Raw genomic sequence first — 20,847 nt, 5'->3', positions numbered from 1 at the left:
GTAAAGAAGGACTGAAATGTTATGTTTCAGCCAGGATTCCTCATGTTTTATTAATTTGTTTGTGTTAGTATTATTTATGGTAATTATTTGCGTCATTCTATGTTTTATTAGTTTTGTGTATTGTTTAATTTCCATGTGTCCATGATCCTACTCTGTTCCATGTACTTTGTGGGTGGTTCCCCAAGAGGCGGGGCCCTTATTGTCAAGGGCTTGTTCTCAACCCTATAAAGACTGAGAACCAATGCAGTACCTTTGCGGTACATTCTGTGCGCTTGCTGTTAGTGAGTCCTTCATGATTTTGCTGTGCTTTCTTTGATTAACTTTTGCTCTGTTTTTAACGTTTCTCTAGATTTGTGTATTGGGGCTTGTTTTCAACCAGAGAGCCTAAGGATAGGATAGTCTACAACTCCATTTGTGCTCCTCTGAGCTTTGTTTGTTACAAAAAATTTTGTTTGCCCTTTGTCATACAAGCCAAAAGGCTGATGGACTCTTCCACTTGTGGGTCGTTTTGCAGCAGTTTTTGGGAGTTATGCTAAGGAACTCCTTTCACGACACATGACTTGATTTAGTATAAGCAAGTGAGATTAAGAGGTGACATTACTGAAGTATTAAAATCGGGGTAATTGGCTGTTAATTATAAGAACTATAGTAACAAAAAGAGCAAAAACTATGTCTGGTTCACTCAAAAAGACCAAGCAGGCTGAGGAGAGCTGCATACGAATCCTTTTCAGACAGTCAAGTACTTTTTAAAAGTCACCTTCATCTAACACTTCTAAGAAAGTAATCTCTGAATCCAACTGCACTAATGTCCAGCTCAGTCCTGAAGCTTCACAAATATTTACATGGATAAAAAAAGTTGAGTCCACATACATTTCAGAAAGTATTTCTTCACATAGGCAACAAAGACAACATGTACATATTTTGACATTAATTTGACAAAAAATGTAACTGAAAATTAGATAGATAGATAGATAGATAGATAGATACTTTATTAATCCCAAGAGGAAATTCACATACTCCAGCAGCACCTTACTGGTACAAAAAACAATATAAATTAAAGATTGATAATAATGCAGGTAAAAACAGACAATAACTTTGTATAATGTTAACGTTTACCCCCCCCCCCGGGTGGAATTGAAGTGTCGCATAGTTTGGGGGAGGAACGATCTCCTCAGTCTGTCAGTGGAGCAGGACAGTGACAGCAGTCTGTCGCTGAAGCTGCTCTTCTGTCTGGAGATGACCCTGTTTAGTGGATGCAGTGGATTTTCCATAATTGAAAGGAGCCTGCTGAGCGTCCGTCGCTCTCTCACAGATGTCAAACTGTCTAGCTCCATGCCAACAAACATGCCAGTTTGTCCAGGCGTGAGGCGTCTTTCTTCTTAATGCTGCCTCCCCAGCACACCACCGCGTAGAAGAGGGTGCTCGCCACAACCGTCTGATAGAACATCTGCAGCATCTTATTGCAGATGTTGAAGGACACCAGCCTTCTAAGGAAGTATAACCGGCTCTGTCCTGTCTTACACAGAGCATCAGTATTGGCAGTCCAGTCTAATTTATCATCCAGCTGCACTCCCAGGTATTTATTATTCTGTACCCTCTGCACACAGTCACCTCTGATGATCACGGGGTCCATGAAGGTCCTGGACCTCCTAAAATCCACCACCAGCTCTTTGGTTTTGCTGGTGTTCTGGTGTAGGTGGTTTGAGTCGCACCATTTAACAAAGTCATTGATTAGGTCCCTATACTCCTCCTCCTGCCCACTCCTGATGCAGTCCACGATAGCAGTGTCATCAGCGAACTTTTGCATGTGGCAGGACTTCGAGTTGTGTTGGAAGTCCGATGTATATAGGCTGAACAGGATCAGAGAAAGTACAGTCCCTTGTGGCACTCCTGTGTTGCTGACCACAATGTCAGACGTGCAGTTTATAATTAATTATAAATTATATTAATTAATTAATTAATTTAATTAATTAATTAATAGTTTTAATTAGTATAGTGTAGACCTGAAAATTTCTACTCAAGATTATTTTTAGTAAAATATTAATAAGAACCTGGACGTAAATGGTCTGAGTAACCTTATTGCGTTAAAACATCTTCTTATTTACTTGTGATCATGATAAGTAGCTAGATTGTGAACATGGGTTGACTTCTTCTACAGCTCGCTGATAGAATTTTTTTTTTCTTCAGTGTAGATTAATGTCCACCAGTTGATTTTATTGCTGTGCACAACACTCTGGTCAGATTGAGGAACATGCACTGGTACAGTTCGTTCCTGCACACAGCACAAAACAAAACAGCTTGGGATCCTGGTTGGCAACCCACCAGGCAGACACGTGTCCAGTCCCACCTTCCAGAAATGACCATCTATCTGCTGCAGCCAGGTGTTATGTGGGGGTCCTCCTGGCTTGGTCCAGCCGTTCGGGTCCTCAACAATGAGAATCCTGCAAGCCAGATCACCCTTAGGGAATCGCGCCACATGGCCGTAGTGCCATAACTGATGCTCTCTTACAATGCAGGTAAGGTGCCTCAATTGGGACTCTGTGAGCAACCACTCATTTGACAAAGCACCCAAGGATTCTCCAAAAAGACACAGTACTGAAGAAGCCTAGCCTTTGTCTCAGGTCACTGGATAGCGTCCATGTCTTGCAACCATATAGCAAAACAGGAAACACCAGGACTCTAAAAACTTGGACCTTCGTCCTTTTGCATAGATATCGGGGGCACCACACACCCTTTCCAGTGACTACATGACAATCCGTCCAATCTGTCTACTCTTAACATGAAAGTCACTGCTGACATCCTAAATGAAACATCAGCACTGTCCTGCTTAGAGTGAACCAGGAGGTGAAGAGAAACTAGGACAGTAAAATTCAAACAAAGAAATATATACCTGTTAAGTTTCCAATTTTATCTGTAATTCAAGGTAACTAGGAGGTGCATTGTGTTGATCTTTATACCGTCGCACCAGTAAGTCACAAGTCATGAACTCCTAGACCATACCCCTTAAGAACAGGTTACTGTATCGTAGCAGTAAAGCTACAAAATGGCGGTGCCCATGAAAAAAATATGACATTGAAAAGGATGCAAAAATAATTTAACAACCTCAAAATTTCCTCAAAAAGGAAATTACCTATAACCCCAAGGAGACACAGGAAAAATTAAATGCCAATCATAGCATTTGTGAATTTCCCCTTGGGATTAATAAAGTATCTATCTATCTATCTATCTATCTATCTATCTATCTATCTATCTATCTATCTATCTATCTATCTATCTATCTATCTATCTATCTATCTATCTATCTATCTATCTATCTATCTATCTATCTATCTATCTATCTACTATCTATCTATCGACTATCTATCTATCTATCTATCTATCTATCTATCTATCTATCTATCTATCTATCTATCTATCTATCTATCTATCTATCTATCTATCTATCTATCTATCTATCTATCTATCTATCTATCTATCTATCTATCTATCTATCTATCTATCTATCTATCTATCTATCTATCTATCTATCTATCTATCACTATCTATCTATCTATCTATCTATCTATCTATCTATCTATCTATCTATCTATCTATCTATCTATCTATCTATCTATCTATCTATCTATCTATCTATCTATCTATCTATCTATCTATCTATCTATCTATCTATCTATCTATCTATCTATCTATCTATCTATCTATCTATCTATCAACCACAAAACACTTCTGTTCCCTCTTGCTTTAACCCCTGCAACATTGCAATCCTGCACTCTGTTATGGTTCCACTTAGGCAGGAGTATTTCTGATACGCTAAGCAGTTTACCCAGTAAGTGAGTGTCCCTAGATTTTCATATGTTTAGCTTTGTGTTTCCTGTTGATTGTACAATAAAAAGCAATTGTTGAACTTCTATACCAAATCCATCATCTTCTCATTTCTGAATACTCAAGACATTTATTTTATTTCTAGGGTTCCAAGTTAATAAATGACCGACTTATCCTGGAATGGGACATTCCTGCCATGAATGGAATAATTCATATAATTGAGGGGCCTTTGAAAGCTCCACCTCCATCAGTAAGAGCTTTTCAGAAAAATACCCACCGTTGTGCCTGTCTGAACTGATGACTTCATTTTTACTTCAATTGTAATATTTTTTTATTTTGTAGATCTTGACCGTCTCTTCCCGCAAGACCCAGACATCAAACACCACAGTCATTTTCTCAGTTCTTCTTGTGTTTTTGTTGATTTCGACAGCTGGCGGGGTGATCTACTGGTTGTTAAAATGCAGAAATAACGGTTTCCAGTTTCAGTATTTCAAGGTACGAGATCTTTTTCTTGCAGCAAAATTCTCTGAAATAAAAAGAGGCATTGAGGCAGGCTGGCATGTCAAAACCTTAGGTAGCATGAGGTTGAATGTTTGGAGGAGGAGAGGAGTGCATGAAAGCAGAAGAAGCCAAAACTGATTTACATGTCAGGATTGTGAGTTCGCTCTTCATAACAGAGTGGGGAGCTTGACAACCCAGGATTGCTTTAGAAAAGAGCATCTGCTGCTCTCAGCTGAGAAGAATCGATTCAGGATGTTTGGGCATCTAGTTGATGATCTCCCATGGTAAATAGAATGGGCACAGGGAGAAGAGACCGGAATCAAATCTGTGCTAAATTGGAAGGATGTATGCACCATTTAGCTTTAGAATGTTTCAGAAAAAAGATCTTCCTGTTAGGTGGGTACTCTCATCTACAATGCCTGACTTCTGATCTCCAAAACCCTTAACATAGCAAGTTGAAAGAAAAAAAAAAATAAGACAAAATAAAGGGTACACAATATCAGAATTCTTATATATTATTCCCCAATATCTGGAATGATGCTTATACCGTACATTTCTCATCCAGGATAATGATGAAGATGAAGCCGTGTCCTCTGGTACAAGAAAGAACATGGCAATGGTCTCAATCCCAAATCCCCTCTTTAGTGGCTTCAGTGTATTTGCAGATCCTTTTAATGTGAGTACTAACTAATATCTTTTTTTTCCCTATGTGCTTTAACATCAATCCATTCATCCATTTTCCAAAACTGCCTAATCTAGTTCAATGTTCTGTGGGGAGCAGAGCTCACCCATACAGAATCAGGTACAATGCCCAATTTAACACCTGTTTACGGTGCCAGTCCATCAAGGAGCAAATTGAGATAAATCTAAATTGTGTGCTTTAGGGGATGTGCTTGCAAACAGAAGTGTTGAATGCTAACACCATACAGGGCCGGGATGTGAACCTACGACTTTGGTACTGTGATTCAGCAGTAGGGTAGGGTAGCTGTGCTTCTTGCCCACACACATTCTTCACACTTTCCTTTCTTCTCATCTACATTTCTTCAGGTATTTCTTTCCCTAGTTTCAGTGCCCAATGTAAGAAGAGATGTCTGTGTGTTGTGTCTCACCGATGACTGATTGATAACTAACAGAGGGAGACATCTGTTCCCAGAGATCTTGTGCTTTGTCTTTGCTCTGTCACATCTACACTAACTTGTTACTACAGAGGCAAGCTGACATTCTGCTCATCTCCAAAACTTCTGTTTATTTCTCTTTTTCCCCCCCCCAGGAAGCGGCAGATGTCGACAACTCAGAAACACAACACATCCTTGATTAACTGCCATGAGAGCCAATAGGATGACCTTCCTGATTGACAGTTTATTGTCACCTTATGCAAATTCTCTGGAATTTTGACACCTTATTTGAATTGAAGCATACATGGAGAGAGAAACAATTCTCTGGTCTGTTGCAAATATTCTGTTCAGCTGGAGAGCATCAGGCTGAAATAGCAAGCACTACTTTATAGACTTTATGCTTCATACTGTGAATTTTTTTTCTGCAGATGTTTTTATTATAAAGAAGTCAGAATTACCCTAAAAGTAAAAATAAAAATCAAATATACTGAAATAAAATTAGTCTAACGTGTCTGCTCTAATGTTTTGGACTGGGTTGTTGGATGTCACCATTTATGTTCTTCAACAAAGAGCACCACAGATGCGATGTTTGCTCTGAGAGTGTTGATGGAGAAGTATAGAGAGGGCCAGAAGGAGTTGCATTGCGTCTTTGTGGACCTGGAGAAAGCATATGACAGGGTGCCTCGAGAGGAGCTGTGGTATTGTATGAGGAAGTCTGGAGTGGCAGAGAAGTGCGTAAGAGTGGTACAGGATATGTATGAGGGAAGTGTGACAGTGGTGAGGTCTGCAGTAGGAGTGACGGATGCATTCAACATGGAGATGGGATTACATCAGGGATCAGCTGAGCCCTTTTCTTATTTGCAATGGTGATGGACAGGTTGACAGAAGAGATTAGACAGGAGTCCCCATGGACTATGATGTTTGCTGATGACATTGTGATCTGTAGTGAGAGTCGAGAGGTGGAGATATGCTCTAAAGAGGAGAGGAATGAAGGTCAGTAGGAACAATTCAGAATACATGTGTGTAAATGAGAGGGAGGTCAGTGGAATGGTGAAGATGCAGGGAGTAGAGTTGGCGAAGGTGGAGGAGTTTAAATACTTGGGATCAACAGTACAGAGTAATGGGGATTGTGGAAGAGAGGTGAAAAAGAGAGTGCAGGCAGGGTGGAATGGGTGGAGAAGAGTGTCAGGAGTGATTTGTGACAGACGGATATCAACAAGCGTGAAAGGGAAGGTCTACAGGACGGTAGTGAGACCAGCTATGTTATATGGGTTGGAGACGGTGGCACTGACCAGAAAGCAGGAGACAGAGCTGGAGGTAGCAGAGTTTTGCACTGGGTGTGACGAGGATGGATAGGATTAGAAATAAGTACATTAGAGGGTCAGCTCAAGTTGGACGGTTGGGAGACAAAGTCAGAGAGGCGAGATTGCATTGGTTTGGACATGTGCAGAGGAGAGATGCTGGGTATATTGGGAGAAGGGTGCTAAGGATAGAGCTGCCAGGTAAGAAGAAAAGAGAAAGTGGAAGTGGTTCCCAAACTCGGAAGTGGGGACCCCCTGTGGCTGCAGGTTTTTGTTCCAACCAACTTCTCTTTATCATTGAACTCCTAGCCTAATTAAGTGAGCTGTTGTTTCACAGTTGCTTGTTTGAAATTGTCATTATTATGATACAATGAAGGGACATGACTACACAGCAAAATAATAGGAAAGCAACAACAGAAAGTAAATCATTTAAAGCTATAGCAAAAATACTCTGAAGGCAGAGTAAGACAACAAGAAAAGAGACCAGGGGCCTCATGTATAACTGTCCCCTTCGTCTGTCTTACCACTATGGGGAGCAGAGCATTCAGTTGCTCTGCTTCCCAGCTCTGGAACTCACTACCATCTGAACTTAGAAATATTGAATCATTTTCACTTTTCAAATCTAAACTTAAAACTCATTTGTTTAAGACTGCTTTTTCTGATTTAAATTTTTGTATTTTAGTTTTGTTTATAATCTGTATTTTATCTATTGTTCGGTGTCCTTGAGTGTTTAGAAAGGCGCCAACAAATAAATAAAATATATTTTTGTAACAGGTGTCTTGTCACACTCACAGGAAATCTAACTTAGACACCATTAAAATTTCCGACTACACCACCCAGTTTTATTAAGAGACTGGGAACTCTTGAAATTTACTGATGATATCACACAGGTTTCTTTAAATTGGGCAGTGAGTAAACACACAATGAAAGACACAACAGTAATTTCAGAAAAAGCAACAGTAACTTCTATTACACAAGACAATATAAAGGACATTGAAAAGATAAACGAACATAACAAAATTTAAAAATATCAGGAACGAATTTCCTTTTTTTAAAAGGAAAACACACAGTCCACACTCTAAGAGTCCATCAAAAACAAGAATTGGAGGATACAACCTTTAGTGGTGCAGAGTCCAGTTTGCGCACTGTTACCCCAATCATTAATCGTCCAACTGTCCACCGATGCACTCTGTTCACTTGGACACTTGTTTCCCAACAGAAGTTTTGTCAAATCGTGGAATCCCTTTCAGCGTCTCCTCCTCGTTCTTTTTCTCCACTCTGGGCTCCTTGTGTTGCTGTGACCTAGGCACGCCTCACTTCTCGTCCGCCAGCTTTGCTCGGTCCTTTCATGCAGCTTCCCTCTCTCGCTGGACCCACAACCGTGTTCTTGTGGAGCTGTCTCTTCCTCCCTCGGGGTAAGTGTTGCCGTCCGTGTCCCTCACGTTGCACCAGCCACGTACCCCAGTCTGCCAGCGAGCCCCTGTGCTCTCTGCGAGTATCTTGGCAGCGTTCTTAGTGGACCGTTCCTCCTTTGCCTTCTCCTGCCCAGGAGTTTAAATCTCCTTCAGTCCCTGCCGTTGTCAGTCCTGGACAATCGGTTTAAACAATGGCACATCTAAATTTCCTGGGTTTAACAATTAATAAAAACACAAGTTAACAAAATGTATTGTTACCAACCATTAATGAGTACAGATCTGCTGAGTAGAAACCAATATTGTCAAACATGTTGATTTCCAAGTCAGGTAAATACAGACATCCTCCAAGGAAGGAGCAGGTCTGTTATCACAACTTTGTATTGTTTGTAATCTCAACCAGCCAAAAACTTCAAAGCGGTGACTCCTTTGCAATACAGCAAATACTTACATCGTGCAGACAACCATCACAACATCAGTAACGGGATTACCCAGGAAATTTACCTTGTAACTTCTCACCCCCAGTATCAACAATGGGTGCCTAATGGAACCACCCAGTGTACAAATAAATGTCCCCCTCTGACATTATTATTATTACTTTGAGTGCATCAGGTACTGTGCCATGCAATAATGAGCTATTGATAATACTAAGAATTGGTGCTGCACAAATATCCATTGTGCTTGTTACTAGATTTGTTGGTTCTGGATATAGAGATCAAGTAGCAGGCTTCGTTTTAGAAATTAAAGTTAAGGCTTCCTGTTCTGTTACAGGATTAAAATTTCTAAAGTGATGAACGCCAGGCTAGACAGGGTTTGCCAAGCTAGTATGCAGTTTGCGCTGTGATGCTGAGATCTGGGATCTTATAGTTTTAATTTGCTCATTAATGATGTTCATAAAGTCTGTACTGCTAATATCTGTTGGCATTTTGCAATGAACTTCTCAATTCCCATTTGTTAAATTAGCCACTGTTCTAAATAGTACACAAGGATTATTATTATAGTTATCTATTATTTTAGTGTAGTAGTCTGAGCAAGCTTTAAAGAGAGCTTTTTTATATTTTTTAACATTCTCCGTCCATACAATTTGAAAGACCTGCAGCTTTGTTGTTCTTCATCTACGCTCCAGTTTTCAACACTCTAATTTAAGAGCTTGAGTGATCTTTTTAAACGGGGTGGGTCTCCATGTACATTGATCACTTTTGTTTTAAGGGGAGCCACTAAGGTTATATTATAATTTGATGTTAGCTGATCTAAATTGGGGATCTAATGTGGGTAGCGCTGCTGCCTTGCAGTTAGGAGGACCCGGGTTCGCTTCCCAGGTCTTCCCTGCGTGGAGTTTGCATGTTTCTCCCCGTGTCTGCATGGGTTTCCTCCCACAGTCCAAAGACATGCAGGTTAGGTGCATTGGCGATTTCTAAATTGTCCCTAGTGTGTGCTGTGTGTGTGTGTGTGTCCTGCGGTGGGCTGGTGCCCTGCCCGGGGTTTGTTTCCTGCCTTGCGCCCTGTGTTGGCTGGGATAGGCTCCAGCAGACCCCCCCGTGACCCTGTAGTTAGGATATAGTGGGTTGGATAATGGATGATCTAAATTGTTTTCCACAATTACACTTAACTTGCTCAAAGCATCTTGAAGCAGAATTGCAATCTAGATGTTACACTGTTTTTGTTTTAATTTGTGAACGTATTTCTAATGGCAGAACCAAATCAAACATATTTAAGAAGTAATCAGAAATAACTTTATTTAATGGAGTAATATTTAAATTTTGAATTTCAACTCTGTGAGTTATAATTAAATCTAATGTGTGGTTATGATTATGAGTTGGACCTTTGACATTCTGACAAAATCCTACCGAATTTAACAAATAAATAAAACATTTCCTAAAAGTGTCAGTTTCCACATCAATGTGTACATTAAAATCCCCCATCATCACTACACGATCATAATTTATAGCTAAATCAGATAAATGATTGCTAAATTCAGTCATGAACAATGAATATGGCTCTGGTGGTCTGTAGACTGGCACTACAATTGTGCTAAAATCTCTTTTAATATTTAAAATGAGTGACTCAAAGGATGTAAAGTTGCTAAAATTTTTGGAAGTAATTTGCATTTTGTCACAATGAATTATTCCAGCGCCACCAAATTGACGTGCATCTCTAGATTTGTGAAGGAATGTGTATCCACTTGGTGATGTCTCAGATTTAATAAGCCAGGTTTCAGTGAGAAGACACAAATCAAATTTTGTACTTAATATGATACCATTTGCCAAAGCATCTTTACTTCCAAGAAAGTAGATGTTAATCAAACAGCATTTAAAACTGCGTAGTTCTTTCTGAACTGGTGATATAGTTTTTGTTTTAATTTGAACAAAGTTACAAATACATGTGTCCCGGTGGAGGATCTGATTTTATCTCTTGGTCTAATTATACACCTTATTTTTGGTTATGAAGTCATTTGCATCAAGACTAAATTTATGGGATGCCTAACAACAGGGCATTGTGGGTAACAGCTTCAGGATGGTAACAGGTGGGATAAACAACAGCCTGTGATTTAAGATCACAAGACTGCGGTCTGGATTGTGCTCAAATCAGTCAGCCAGGCAGTTTTGCAGCCATATTTTGGGATAATACAAAAGATCCTCTCCAGTTAGGATGAAGACTATCACTCTTGAAAAATCCAGGCCTTTCCCAAAAATCAGCACAATTGTTCACAGAAGCTATGCTTTTATTTGCACACCAGGTTAGCCAGCAGTGAAGGGAACACAATCAGCTATAAATCACATCTCCTCTATATAATTTTGGTAAGGTGCCAGATACAATTCAGTTCTGACATTTTCTTTTGCTTTGATACATAGAGAGATGAAGTTCCCCTTTAATACCTCAAATTGCTGTAAATAAAAATCATTAGTGCCAACATGAGCAGCAATAAGGTAGATACTTCATCATCGGCCAGAGGATCCAATTTAGCCTGAATTTCAGATACCTTCACCCCAGAAGGCATTTAACATTAACTGCTGGTTTAACATAGTTTGGAATTCTAACATTCCGTATTGTGAATTATAAGCACTTTATTCTTCTCAGGATCCACAGGTGTGCTACAGAGTGCCCAGAATGTGTTCTGGGTCCAAATTGGTGACCTGGGTGCCGAGACACCCGTTTCACTGTTACCCACTCGCCCTGCGGCTGAATTGGTGCTGCTGATTTCGGCCTTGCACTGACTACAGTGAGACCCGGAAAGAGACTGATGCCAAATCAGAAGTAGCCAAATTGTCTAAAAACATCGAGTCAATTCAGTTTTCAGTCTGACTTATCGCTATTAAGTTCCTAAAGTGGTCCTCCAATTTGCGTGTTTTCCTGACCCATTCTAAATTAACAAAGCATTTTTGGTAGGTGAAGCTGTCTGCACTTTTGGCCAAAAAACCTGAACTGTACATGATGCAGGACACACAGCATATAAATGCACCCTCAATGGGCAGAGAGACAAGGCCATTCACATTCAGCACAGAGTTCATCTTTATCCCGTTCTGCTCCCTTTCTGTTTCTGCATTCAGCTGAATCACTAGGAGTCCGTTGGCTTTAAACTTTCACCACCTGCTGGAAGATCAGCTTTGGGCTGTTGGTTACTTCTTCTTGTCATATGTCAGCTTTACTCCAGTTGAACTTTACTGATGGATTTGATTCGTTTTTGGCTATTCTTTTCTGTACTTGTAAAACTCTATGTGCATGTGTGAGACGCCACTTTCATGCTCCCACTTGCTGCTCAGCCCTGCCAGATGTTGTGTACAATAGGTAATAAGCTTATTATTAAAATGTTTCTAACATTCCTAAGCTGTCTCCCTGGGCATTTGTTTTTTTTACAGTTTTCCATCATAGGTTCAATGTAATTACTTTTTTGTAGTTTTTGGAATTGTCTTCATGCCACGTGCTGCCAGCCTGTTTCTGGTGTGGAGTAATTGGCCCTGCAGTGTTCTCTGTATCCTTGGCTGAGTGTACTTTCAAGATGCTGATCAGCACAAGCAGACTAAATATTTTTGACTAGGAAATAAATCAAGGTCAAAACACCAAATTAAAGGTCATTACCAAACAGCACTGACCAAGAAGCCGAGCGCCAAAAACAAGAACATTAAGCAAGTTTGGAGACAGAGGGGAAAAACTTCAAAACCAGAACAAGATTAGAAACACATAAAGTACGGGTTTTGTTTTTAGGGTTTATTCAAATCATGGATAGCGAGTAGAGTGTTGTCTTTATTTAAACCAGCACATTGATGGTCAATGTGTCTTAGTGACATGCATCATGTGCTGAACAGCCACATAGCAGCATAGACATCAAAAGTTCCAAAATTGTGGTGCCCATAGGAGCAAACGCACAAAATGGTGGTGCCCACCATATCCAATTACCTTTATTATTTTGGCTACCATTTGGGTTTCTTACTGCCACCGACATTTTGTTAGCTCATTATTAGGATAGTGCCCTCAGATGCTTTTCTAAAATTTACCGTTGCCTCACATCTTCACTCACTGGTGCCTCAGCCACTGCCTGCGTGCTCTTTGCAAGTTCTCCTCATGTCCATCTCCAAGTTCTCAGCTCCAACCTGATACCCTGAAAAGTGAGTGATGTCACCTTGTGATGAGTTGCCATCCTGGGTTTGTATTTTCCTGCTCTGAGCCCACAGGTGCTGGTAGATACGGCAATGTCTTAAATGTCTGAAATGGAAAAAGAAGGTCCAGGAAATGGATGGATAGCTGAGAAGCAAACTAAAATAAATGAAAATATATAAAGAGGTAAGCGGGTTAGGAAATTGATGGAGGGGTGCTGACAGGAGTCAATAGAATAAATCCATTTAAAGTAAAACACTAAGGCCACCAGAGGGCACCAGGCCTTCTCAAGGTGGTCAATTGCTGAAGTTCTCAGATTAGCTGCTCTTCATTCACTCTACTGAGTGTTAAACGGCCATCACAACGCATCAATCAGATGTGTTAACAGAAAAGGAGCATCTTGTCCAGAATGGAGAATTTTAACACTTTGTCTTAGAAATCAGAGGAGTGAAAATGAAGAAACAGCGAGAATCTGATCCTTTGTCATCCGTCGATCAAGTGGTGATGTCTGACTTATTCAGTGAGATGAGATTTTTGAACTGATTATATTAAAAGGCAAACAATATCAAGAAAATACTGCAGAGATAATAGAGAATAATAATACCATTAAAGTGAAAGATATTCTGTGTTACAGGTGCCTTTGGTGTTGACAATACAAACTGCAATTGTGAATGGAGACTCACACTGTAGTTTCTCAGGCAGGTTTGATTCTCTCAGAGTCAAACAGCAAGGCCGACACTGAAACTGAAACTGCGTTTGAGTGAAGAAGGAACATAATGCTGGCTTATAAACCTCTGTAATGAAACCTAAAGTGAACATTCAGATAATACCCTCCGAGTGTCACTGTGTATCGGAGCAGGAGTCACTTCACTTGGGGGAGCTCAGGGCTTCAGCTCGGGTCTCCACTTTCTACTCCATCACACTGGACATCGAGTCTGAACCATCTAGCACACAGTGGTCATCCACATCTGCACTGACATCTAAAATAAAATTTATATCTAAATATATTTATACAGGGTGGCACGGTGGCGCAGTGGGTAGCGCTGCTGCCTCGCAGTTGGGTGATCTGGGGACCCGGGTTCGCTTCCCGGGTCCTCCCTGCGTGGAGTTTGCATGTTCTCCCCGTGTCTGCGTGGGTTTCCTCCGGGCACTTCGGTTTCCTCCCACAGTCCAAAGACATGCAGGTTAGGTGGATTGGCGATTCTAAATTGGCCCTAGTGTGTGCTTGGTGTGTGGATGTGTTTGTGTGTGCCCTGCGGTGGGTTGGCACCCTGCCCAGGATTGTTTCCTGCCTTGTGCCCTGTGTTGGCTGGGATTGGCTCCAGCAGACCCCCGTGACCCTGTGTTTGGATTCAGCGGGTTGGAAAATGGATGGATGGATGGATATATTTATACAAATAGTTTTAAGAGAATAGAAAGTCAATATGCAAATGAAAAACCAACACTGGATATGTGTAAATGCTGCCCTCTTGTGGTCACATATGGAATTAAAATAACTTGTATTACATTTTTAAATTATTTTTCCAGTCTTTTGAAACATTAACGGTTGTGTTGTTCCCTTGGCACATCTAATTTCAGGCCACTCTTAGCCTCCGCTGTTTGCATGTATTGATTTTCTCTTAGACAGTTTTATTGGGTTTTCTCTTGAAGAGGTTTGACTGGCTGGTGAGGGGGGCACCAGGGTGGCAAGGGACATGAAAAGGGTCTGTCAGGAGGCGTGCAGAGATCGGTGGTGACACACCTGGTAATAGGAGGTTACTGTCATACACCAGTCTGAACAGACAGTGACCACTAGGGGGCGGTAGATCTGGTTTGTTCTCTACAGCACCACAGAGGAGTCCATGTTCTGTTAGTTATTTTCAGGTAAGCATACTCAAGGTTTAACAAGGAGATATAGGTGTTATTATGGGATTTCATTATAATGTATTGTTTTTATTAACTTGAGGATTCGTTTAGTATGTAACTTCAGTTGGTTATTTACCGGAGCCACCGTAGGGTTATAGGAGACTGGCGTCATGTTAATTTCATTTCTAAGTGTATCACAATTCTGAAAACAAAACCTCCAAATGTTTGCCCTCTATGTGCACTTTGTACAATTCAAAAACAGTTTAGTTTATTCAGGCTGCTAATGTTTTGAAATGAAAGTTACGGTTTTTGGAAGCTGCAGCTCTGCAGTAGCTAATGCTGTTAATAACAATAATAGCAGAAATAAAGATGACAGTTTTTCCACACTGCATTTCTACAACCACACCAGGTACATAAAATACTGAACATCTGTTACTGGTACGCCAAGTCAAAGACCACCGAAGGCGCATCTTCAAAAAAACAAATTACTTATGTACTGCAATTTCGTATATCTACCACAAGATGGCAATTTTGCCTTTGTTGTTTATCTTCATTTCCCATTACTCTCGTTTCTTTCGTATTTTCTGTCTTTTTATTTCACATAGCACCTTTCATTTAGGACAATATTATATACTACTTCATTATTTTCTAGTCGTTCTTTCTTTGTTATTGTTTCATATAGCGTCTTTCATGTTGGACACTATTATGGAGCTCTAAATAACTTCAATATTTCATTTGTTCATGTAGCGCTTGTCGCACTGGATACCATTATATAACACGTAATGACTGTTCCATCATTCTTCATGATTTTCTTTTTATTCAATATATTACCTGTCAGTGTGGACACAAATAACACTTGTATCGCATCCAGTTATGTCTAATATGACAGAGATATGTTTCTTGACCAGAACGGCATCTTCAATAAACCGTTATTAATGTACTGCAATTTTGTAAATCAACCACAAGAGGGCGACAAGACGTCAACTTTACCTTTCGTTATTTATCATCTCCAAAGTCCTGGCTAATCCATTCCTTCGCGTGTCTCCTGAAGCTCTGCTTGTGGTGGGCCGTATCGTGCACCTGAACTTCACACCGCCTTAGACTTCAGCCTGGGGAGATGTTTCAGTCATGTGCAACCAGGAGGGGACCTCGGGGAACACCAAGGCTGGGTGGGAGTGAGTCGGTGTGGTCCTGGGGGATTTGGAGCAGGTGACGGGGAAAAGAGAAGTGTGGGTGTGTTAGCGTAGACTGCTGCCCCAATGACCAGCATGAGGGTCGCTGCAGAAAATCAAAGGATGGATGGATAATTTTATCACGGAAAAAAATGAAGGAATTTTTCACAGTCTGCAGTGAGCAGGTCAGATGCAGGCTGATGTAGTCTGTTTAAATGTATTATTACAACACTCTAAGAAGTAAAAATATATGTTTGATCAGTGGCACAAAGGAGACATTTCAATACAATCATTTACTTATTAAGTGTGTTAATTAGATCTACAAACAAAGAGTGCAAACAACTACTTTCAGAAATTAATGCAGTTTCTTTTCCCAACGCTCTATCAACGGTGTCCACTAGAGGGCAGATCAGTCTAAAAATGAGAAAACATTAAAAGTTTGACAAGAAACTCGAGTCAGAACTTTATTTTTGTTATTATTATTTTTTTTTATTTTACATTTTATTGATTTTATTAAAATACAATAGAATTCCATACAAGCAAGTCAAGTTTAGCAGTCACAACTGCACTTTTGACTGAACAGGCTTCCCATATGCGTATCCGTTGACAAAAGCAGCTGCAGATGACAGGCTGCCTTCTCCACCTCCTCTAAATCCTATTGGACAGTCGTAGCAGCCTATCGGGTTCTACTGCTGGGCGGTGCAATCCCGTACCCTCTTCGCCCATTGGGTGCAGTCAGACTCAGTTGAAAATTAGTGCAAAACGAGCTCACGTGTGCGAGGGTCCTACACAGTGAGCGGTTAGACGAAACACTAAGAGTTATTTTATGTTTTTGCTAAGAACGTTAGTGGTTTTGTAAAATAATTAAAGTTTAGTTGTGGAGAGGCGGCCGGGACCTTCTTACTTTCCTAATTTTTAAACTTAAGCCAGAAGCAAAATGAATCCGGTTGACGTCAGCAACGCGAAACAGGTAAGTGTTGTTGTTGTTATTATTACTTTTATTAGTTTGTATTTATTACAGTAAGTGAGTCAGATGGAATTCTGCATCATCGCCTGCACTACTGTGGTTGTTGAAGCACGGAAGATAAGCTGTAACTGAGCATAACAATGTAAAACTGGAACAAGCGGACAAATGTCGAGTCTTCTGACTGGCACGCATTGTTTCAGTTACTTGGACGTATGAGATGTGCATGGCAGGCATGTCGTTTAGTTTTGAAGTGAGGAGTCTGCGTATTCATTGTGTTACTAAGGAAGGCTTCTTTTTAGTAACGAAGCCGAGGTAGCGGTCTTACATTTTGAGTTCCAATAGTGATGGCGCTGTCCAGAAGACAGGTGTGTGTCAGTGGACGGGTCGAGCTGTTAGATCCCGAGTTGTGTTTTTGAAGTGATCTTCACAGATTCCAGTAAACCCTGTGTCTGCTGTATGAGACACTGAAGGTGGGTTTCATTGGCACATGAGGGCAGATGCCGAGGTCACTTACTGATTTGAAAACTGTAGTTCATTTATTGTCACAAGGTAGGAGGAATCCAATCGACATGCGACATCCTCCGTTTTGAGATCCCACACCGCGTTAGGAGCCTTTTAATAACAGGACTGTTTAGAATGTCAGGATGTCTAAGTGACTGTTTTATTTCAGTGGGTCTCATGGATGGGAAACGATGTTTATAATGCCGCACGTTTATAATCAAGTTTTTAAAAATAAAATACAGTTTTATAGCCCCTTTTTTTCAAACTAGAGTGCCTTTGTTGAAGTGATTTTGCAGCAGCAGTTAGGGCATTAACGATCTTTGAGCATGGTAAAGGTACTATATAATTAAAATGTACTATTATGTTTTTGTATTTCTTAGTATTTACTTTTAAAATGTATAATGCTCCGTTTGCTTATTATGATTACTAAAATTAAGTATTGGTTTTTGTTTTTCCTTCCTTTACAGCTCAGGTATCTTTCTGATGATGGCAAGAGGAGGATTCGAGCCCGCTGCCTGTTCCATCTTCGGCGGCGGCTTGCTGGTGTTTATCCTGCTGAGCTGTTCTCGGAATCCTTTCGGCCGTTGAGCTTCAGTATATTTGACAACTGATCTCTCCGTTGACACATCACATAAAATAAAGTCTTTTTTGGTCGTCATTCTTGCGGGCCCTCTGCGACGCCCTGGTTCGGGGGTCACTCTTCATCGCGGGGCCGACTCGGTTGTCAGTCTCGCTCGGAGCTGCCGGGGCTGCGTCTCGATCGCGGGGCCGACTCGGTTTTGGCTGTCGGGGTTGAGTGCTTGTTTCGCTGTGCCACCGAGGGGTCCCCTTTTAAAGAACGGTGTACAAATCATTTATACCGTTAATTCTTCGGTGGCCACAGCAAATAAAGAGCCTGCATTTTGTTTCAGTTGCTCTTATGATGTGGAGGGAGACGCGAACCCGCACTCCTCTACGCTGAATGAGTGGTCCACCCGGTTGAGCTACCGAGTCTGCTTGGCTACTAAGCCGACCAGACGCATTTAATGTTAGCGACACGTCTGTGGACCCCTTAAAGAAATGGGGTTAGCCTCTTATCAGGGCTGGAGAGGACGGGGCTCGAACCCTGCACCTCTGCTCTTTACCGGGAGAACTGAAACGGCTTGTCTACCTCGGTGAGCTACTCCTCCGGTTGAAAGCTACCAGAAATCTTTCATATCATTGACAGAATGGAGGGCGCTGCAAATAAACGGACACTTGGCGTATTATTTGGATGGTGGTCTTCAGCTCAGGGTCTCCTGTGGCTCGGGTCTGCCCCTTTGACCGGTGTGGTCGGCTCGGCTCGCTCTCTTTTCACGATGTTGCCCTGCTGGCCCCATAGCGGTGTACTCTATAAATTATTTTAACCTTCAACCCCACCACATAAAGAGATTAATTTCGATTTTAATATCCATCTTCACACGATGGGACACGAACTCGTAAATCCCGTGCAATGGCCCGGTAATAGCGGTGGTCTAACCAGTTGAGCTACCGCAGCTCTCTCACCTCCTTGCCGGCCAGTCGTGCTTTATACCATCAACAGCTCAGCTGACCCCTTAAATAAAGGAGTTCCGCATTACGACTGGACAGGTCGGCAGTATAGCGGGTGGGTGGGTTGAATTGGCCCGTTTACTGGGGTGAGCTAATCCTCTGCTGCCAAGTGCAAGTAACCTTTAATATCACTTGAAAATGGAGGATACTGCATGTAAACTGGCAATTAAGAAATAATTTGAAGTAAATCCTGTAGGGGGACTTGATCACAAGACGGCGAGTAGCTCAGGATGATAAGCGCCGTTGTCTAGAGAGACGCCCCCGGATTCAAGGCCTCATATATGATATTCTTTAAATTGTTTAATTGCCAGTTTACACGCAGTGTCCTCGATCTTCCAATAATATTAAAGACTTCTTACCCCTCATGGCAGAGGATTAGCTCACCCCGATAAACTGGCCAATTCAACCCAAACGGTACCTGTCTGGTCGTGGTACGGAACTCCTTTATTTAAGGGCTCCACTGACCGCTCGCTCGTATAAAGCTCCACTGGACAGCAAGGGTGCAAAGGCAGTTTCGGTAGCTCAACCGGGTAAACCACTGATGTAACTCGACCAGTACCTGCATTGTGTGAGTTCGAGTCCCACTCTGAGGAGTGGAGTGTTTATTTAGTGAAATTGGCGATAAAAATAAAACACATGGCTGTGAGAAAAGAGAGCGGCCCGAGCCGGTCACGCGGTTGAAACAGACCGACCACTCCGGTCAAAGGTGCAGACTAGAGTCGAAGGAGGCCTTGAGCTCAAGACCACCCTCCACCCCATAGGATTCACCTCAATTAAAATGCAAAGTTTCCGTTTATTTTCAGCGCCTTCAATTCTGTCATTAATATAATAAGATTTCTTGTAATGTCAAGCCGGAGGATTAGCTCACCGAGATAAACAAGCCGCTGCAGCTCTCCCGGTTAAAAGCAGCGGTGCGGGGTTCGAGCCCCGTCCTCTCCAGCGGTGATAAGAGGCGAAATCATTTATTTAAGAGGTCCACAGACGTGTCGCTAACATTAAATGTGTCTGGTCGGCTTAGTAAGCAAGCAGACTCGGTAGCTCAACCGGGTGGACCGCTCATACAGCGTAGAAGAGCCCGGGTTCGCCTCTGTCCCCGAATCACAAGAGCGCCTCAAATAGAAAGCAGCCTCTTTATTTGCTGTGGCCGCCGACGAATTAACAGTATAAATGATTTCTCTATCATTCTTCTAAAGAGGACCCCCGTTGTGACACAGCGAAACAAGCAGGCGCCCCGGCAGCCAAGACCGAGTCAGCCCCGCGATCGAGACCGACAGCAAAGACCGAGTCGGCCCCAGAATGGAGAGCGACTGAGGAACAAAGGGGCGCACCCGAGTCGCAGAGGGTCCAGAAGAATGACGATAGGAAAAATAAACTTTTACTTGATGTATCAACGGAGCGCTCAGTTGTCAAAAGAGCTAAAGCTCGACGAGGCAAAGGGTTCAAAGAGTAGCTCAGCTGCATGAACACCTCAAGACCCAACATACAAGAGGCTGTGGGTTCGAGTCCTACTCTTACTCTACTCCGAAGAAAACATGACCTACAAGGGAAGGGAAAGCAGAAATCAATACATACTTTTAATATTCATAAATAAGCAAATGTAGCATTATGCATTTTTAAAGTGACGTAAATACTAAGAACTTCAAAAATATAATAATTACGAAAGTACATCTTAATTATAGTACGCCTTTCCCATGCTCAAAAAGCGTTGCAGGAATTCGGAAAAAGCAACAGGGAATTCTACAATGGATACAAAATTATATCCACATAAAAAACTAAATAAAGATAAATATGGGAAAACAAGCTATTAGCTAAATGAACGCGCTTGATGGACAGTGTTCTCTCGTTTGTCAAAATTTCTTGTTCTTATCTTCTATATAATTAATTAACAAAACAGAAGATCCAGCTCGCTACTTCTCAATCAGCTCATCCTTGTTTACTTACTAATTACAATGTGGTTTTGTAAAACGAACATCAACAGCAGGCCGATTCAAACATTTTTTTCAAATCCTAGCGTTTCACTCTTTTTCGCAAGTGGGCGGTGGCGGCAGT

General features: G+C 41.5%; 1 protein-coding gene across 3 annotated transcripts in view; it reads left to right on the top strand.

The window, feature by feature from the left end:
• stab1 (stabilin 1) overlaps positions 1-20,847 on the top strand; it is a 210,170-nt gene that overhangs the window by 173,272 nt on the left and 16,051 nt on the right. The window contains exons 66-69 of one of the 3 annotated variants that reach the window (XM_051920984.1): positions 3,968-4,072; positions 4,165-4,317; positions 4,889-4,999; positions 5,594-5,940. The exons of 1 other annotated variant lie outside the window; for it this stretch is intronic. In XM_051920984.1, the coding sequence (XP_051776944.1) occupies positions 3,968-4,072; positions 4,165-4,317; positions 4,889-4,999; positions 5,594-5,641 (417 nt within the window). In that variant the 3' untranslated portion in view covers positions 5,642-5,940. Of the gene's footprint in view, positions 1-3,967; positions 4,073-4,164; positions 4,318-4,888; positions 5,000-5,593; positions 5,941-20,847 lie in introns of those variants that run through there. One more of the 3 variants, XM_051920983.1, reaches the window with a different exon arrangement.

The sequence above is a fragment of the Erpetoichthys calabaricus genome, chromosome 18, assembly GCF_900747795.2.
Source record: "Erpetoichthys calabaricus chromosome 18, fErpCal1.3, whole genome shotgun sequence".
In the NCBI taxonomy this organism is placed as follows: Eukaryota; Metazoa; Chordata; class Cladistia; order Polypteriformes; family Polypteridae; genus Erpetoichthys; species Erpetoichthys calabaricus.
The sequence above is the reverse complement of the archived record's forward strand: the minus strand, read 5'-3'. Positions and strand labels throughout refer to the sequence as shown.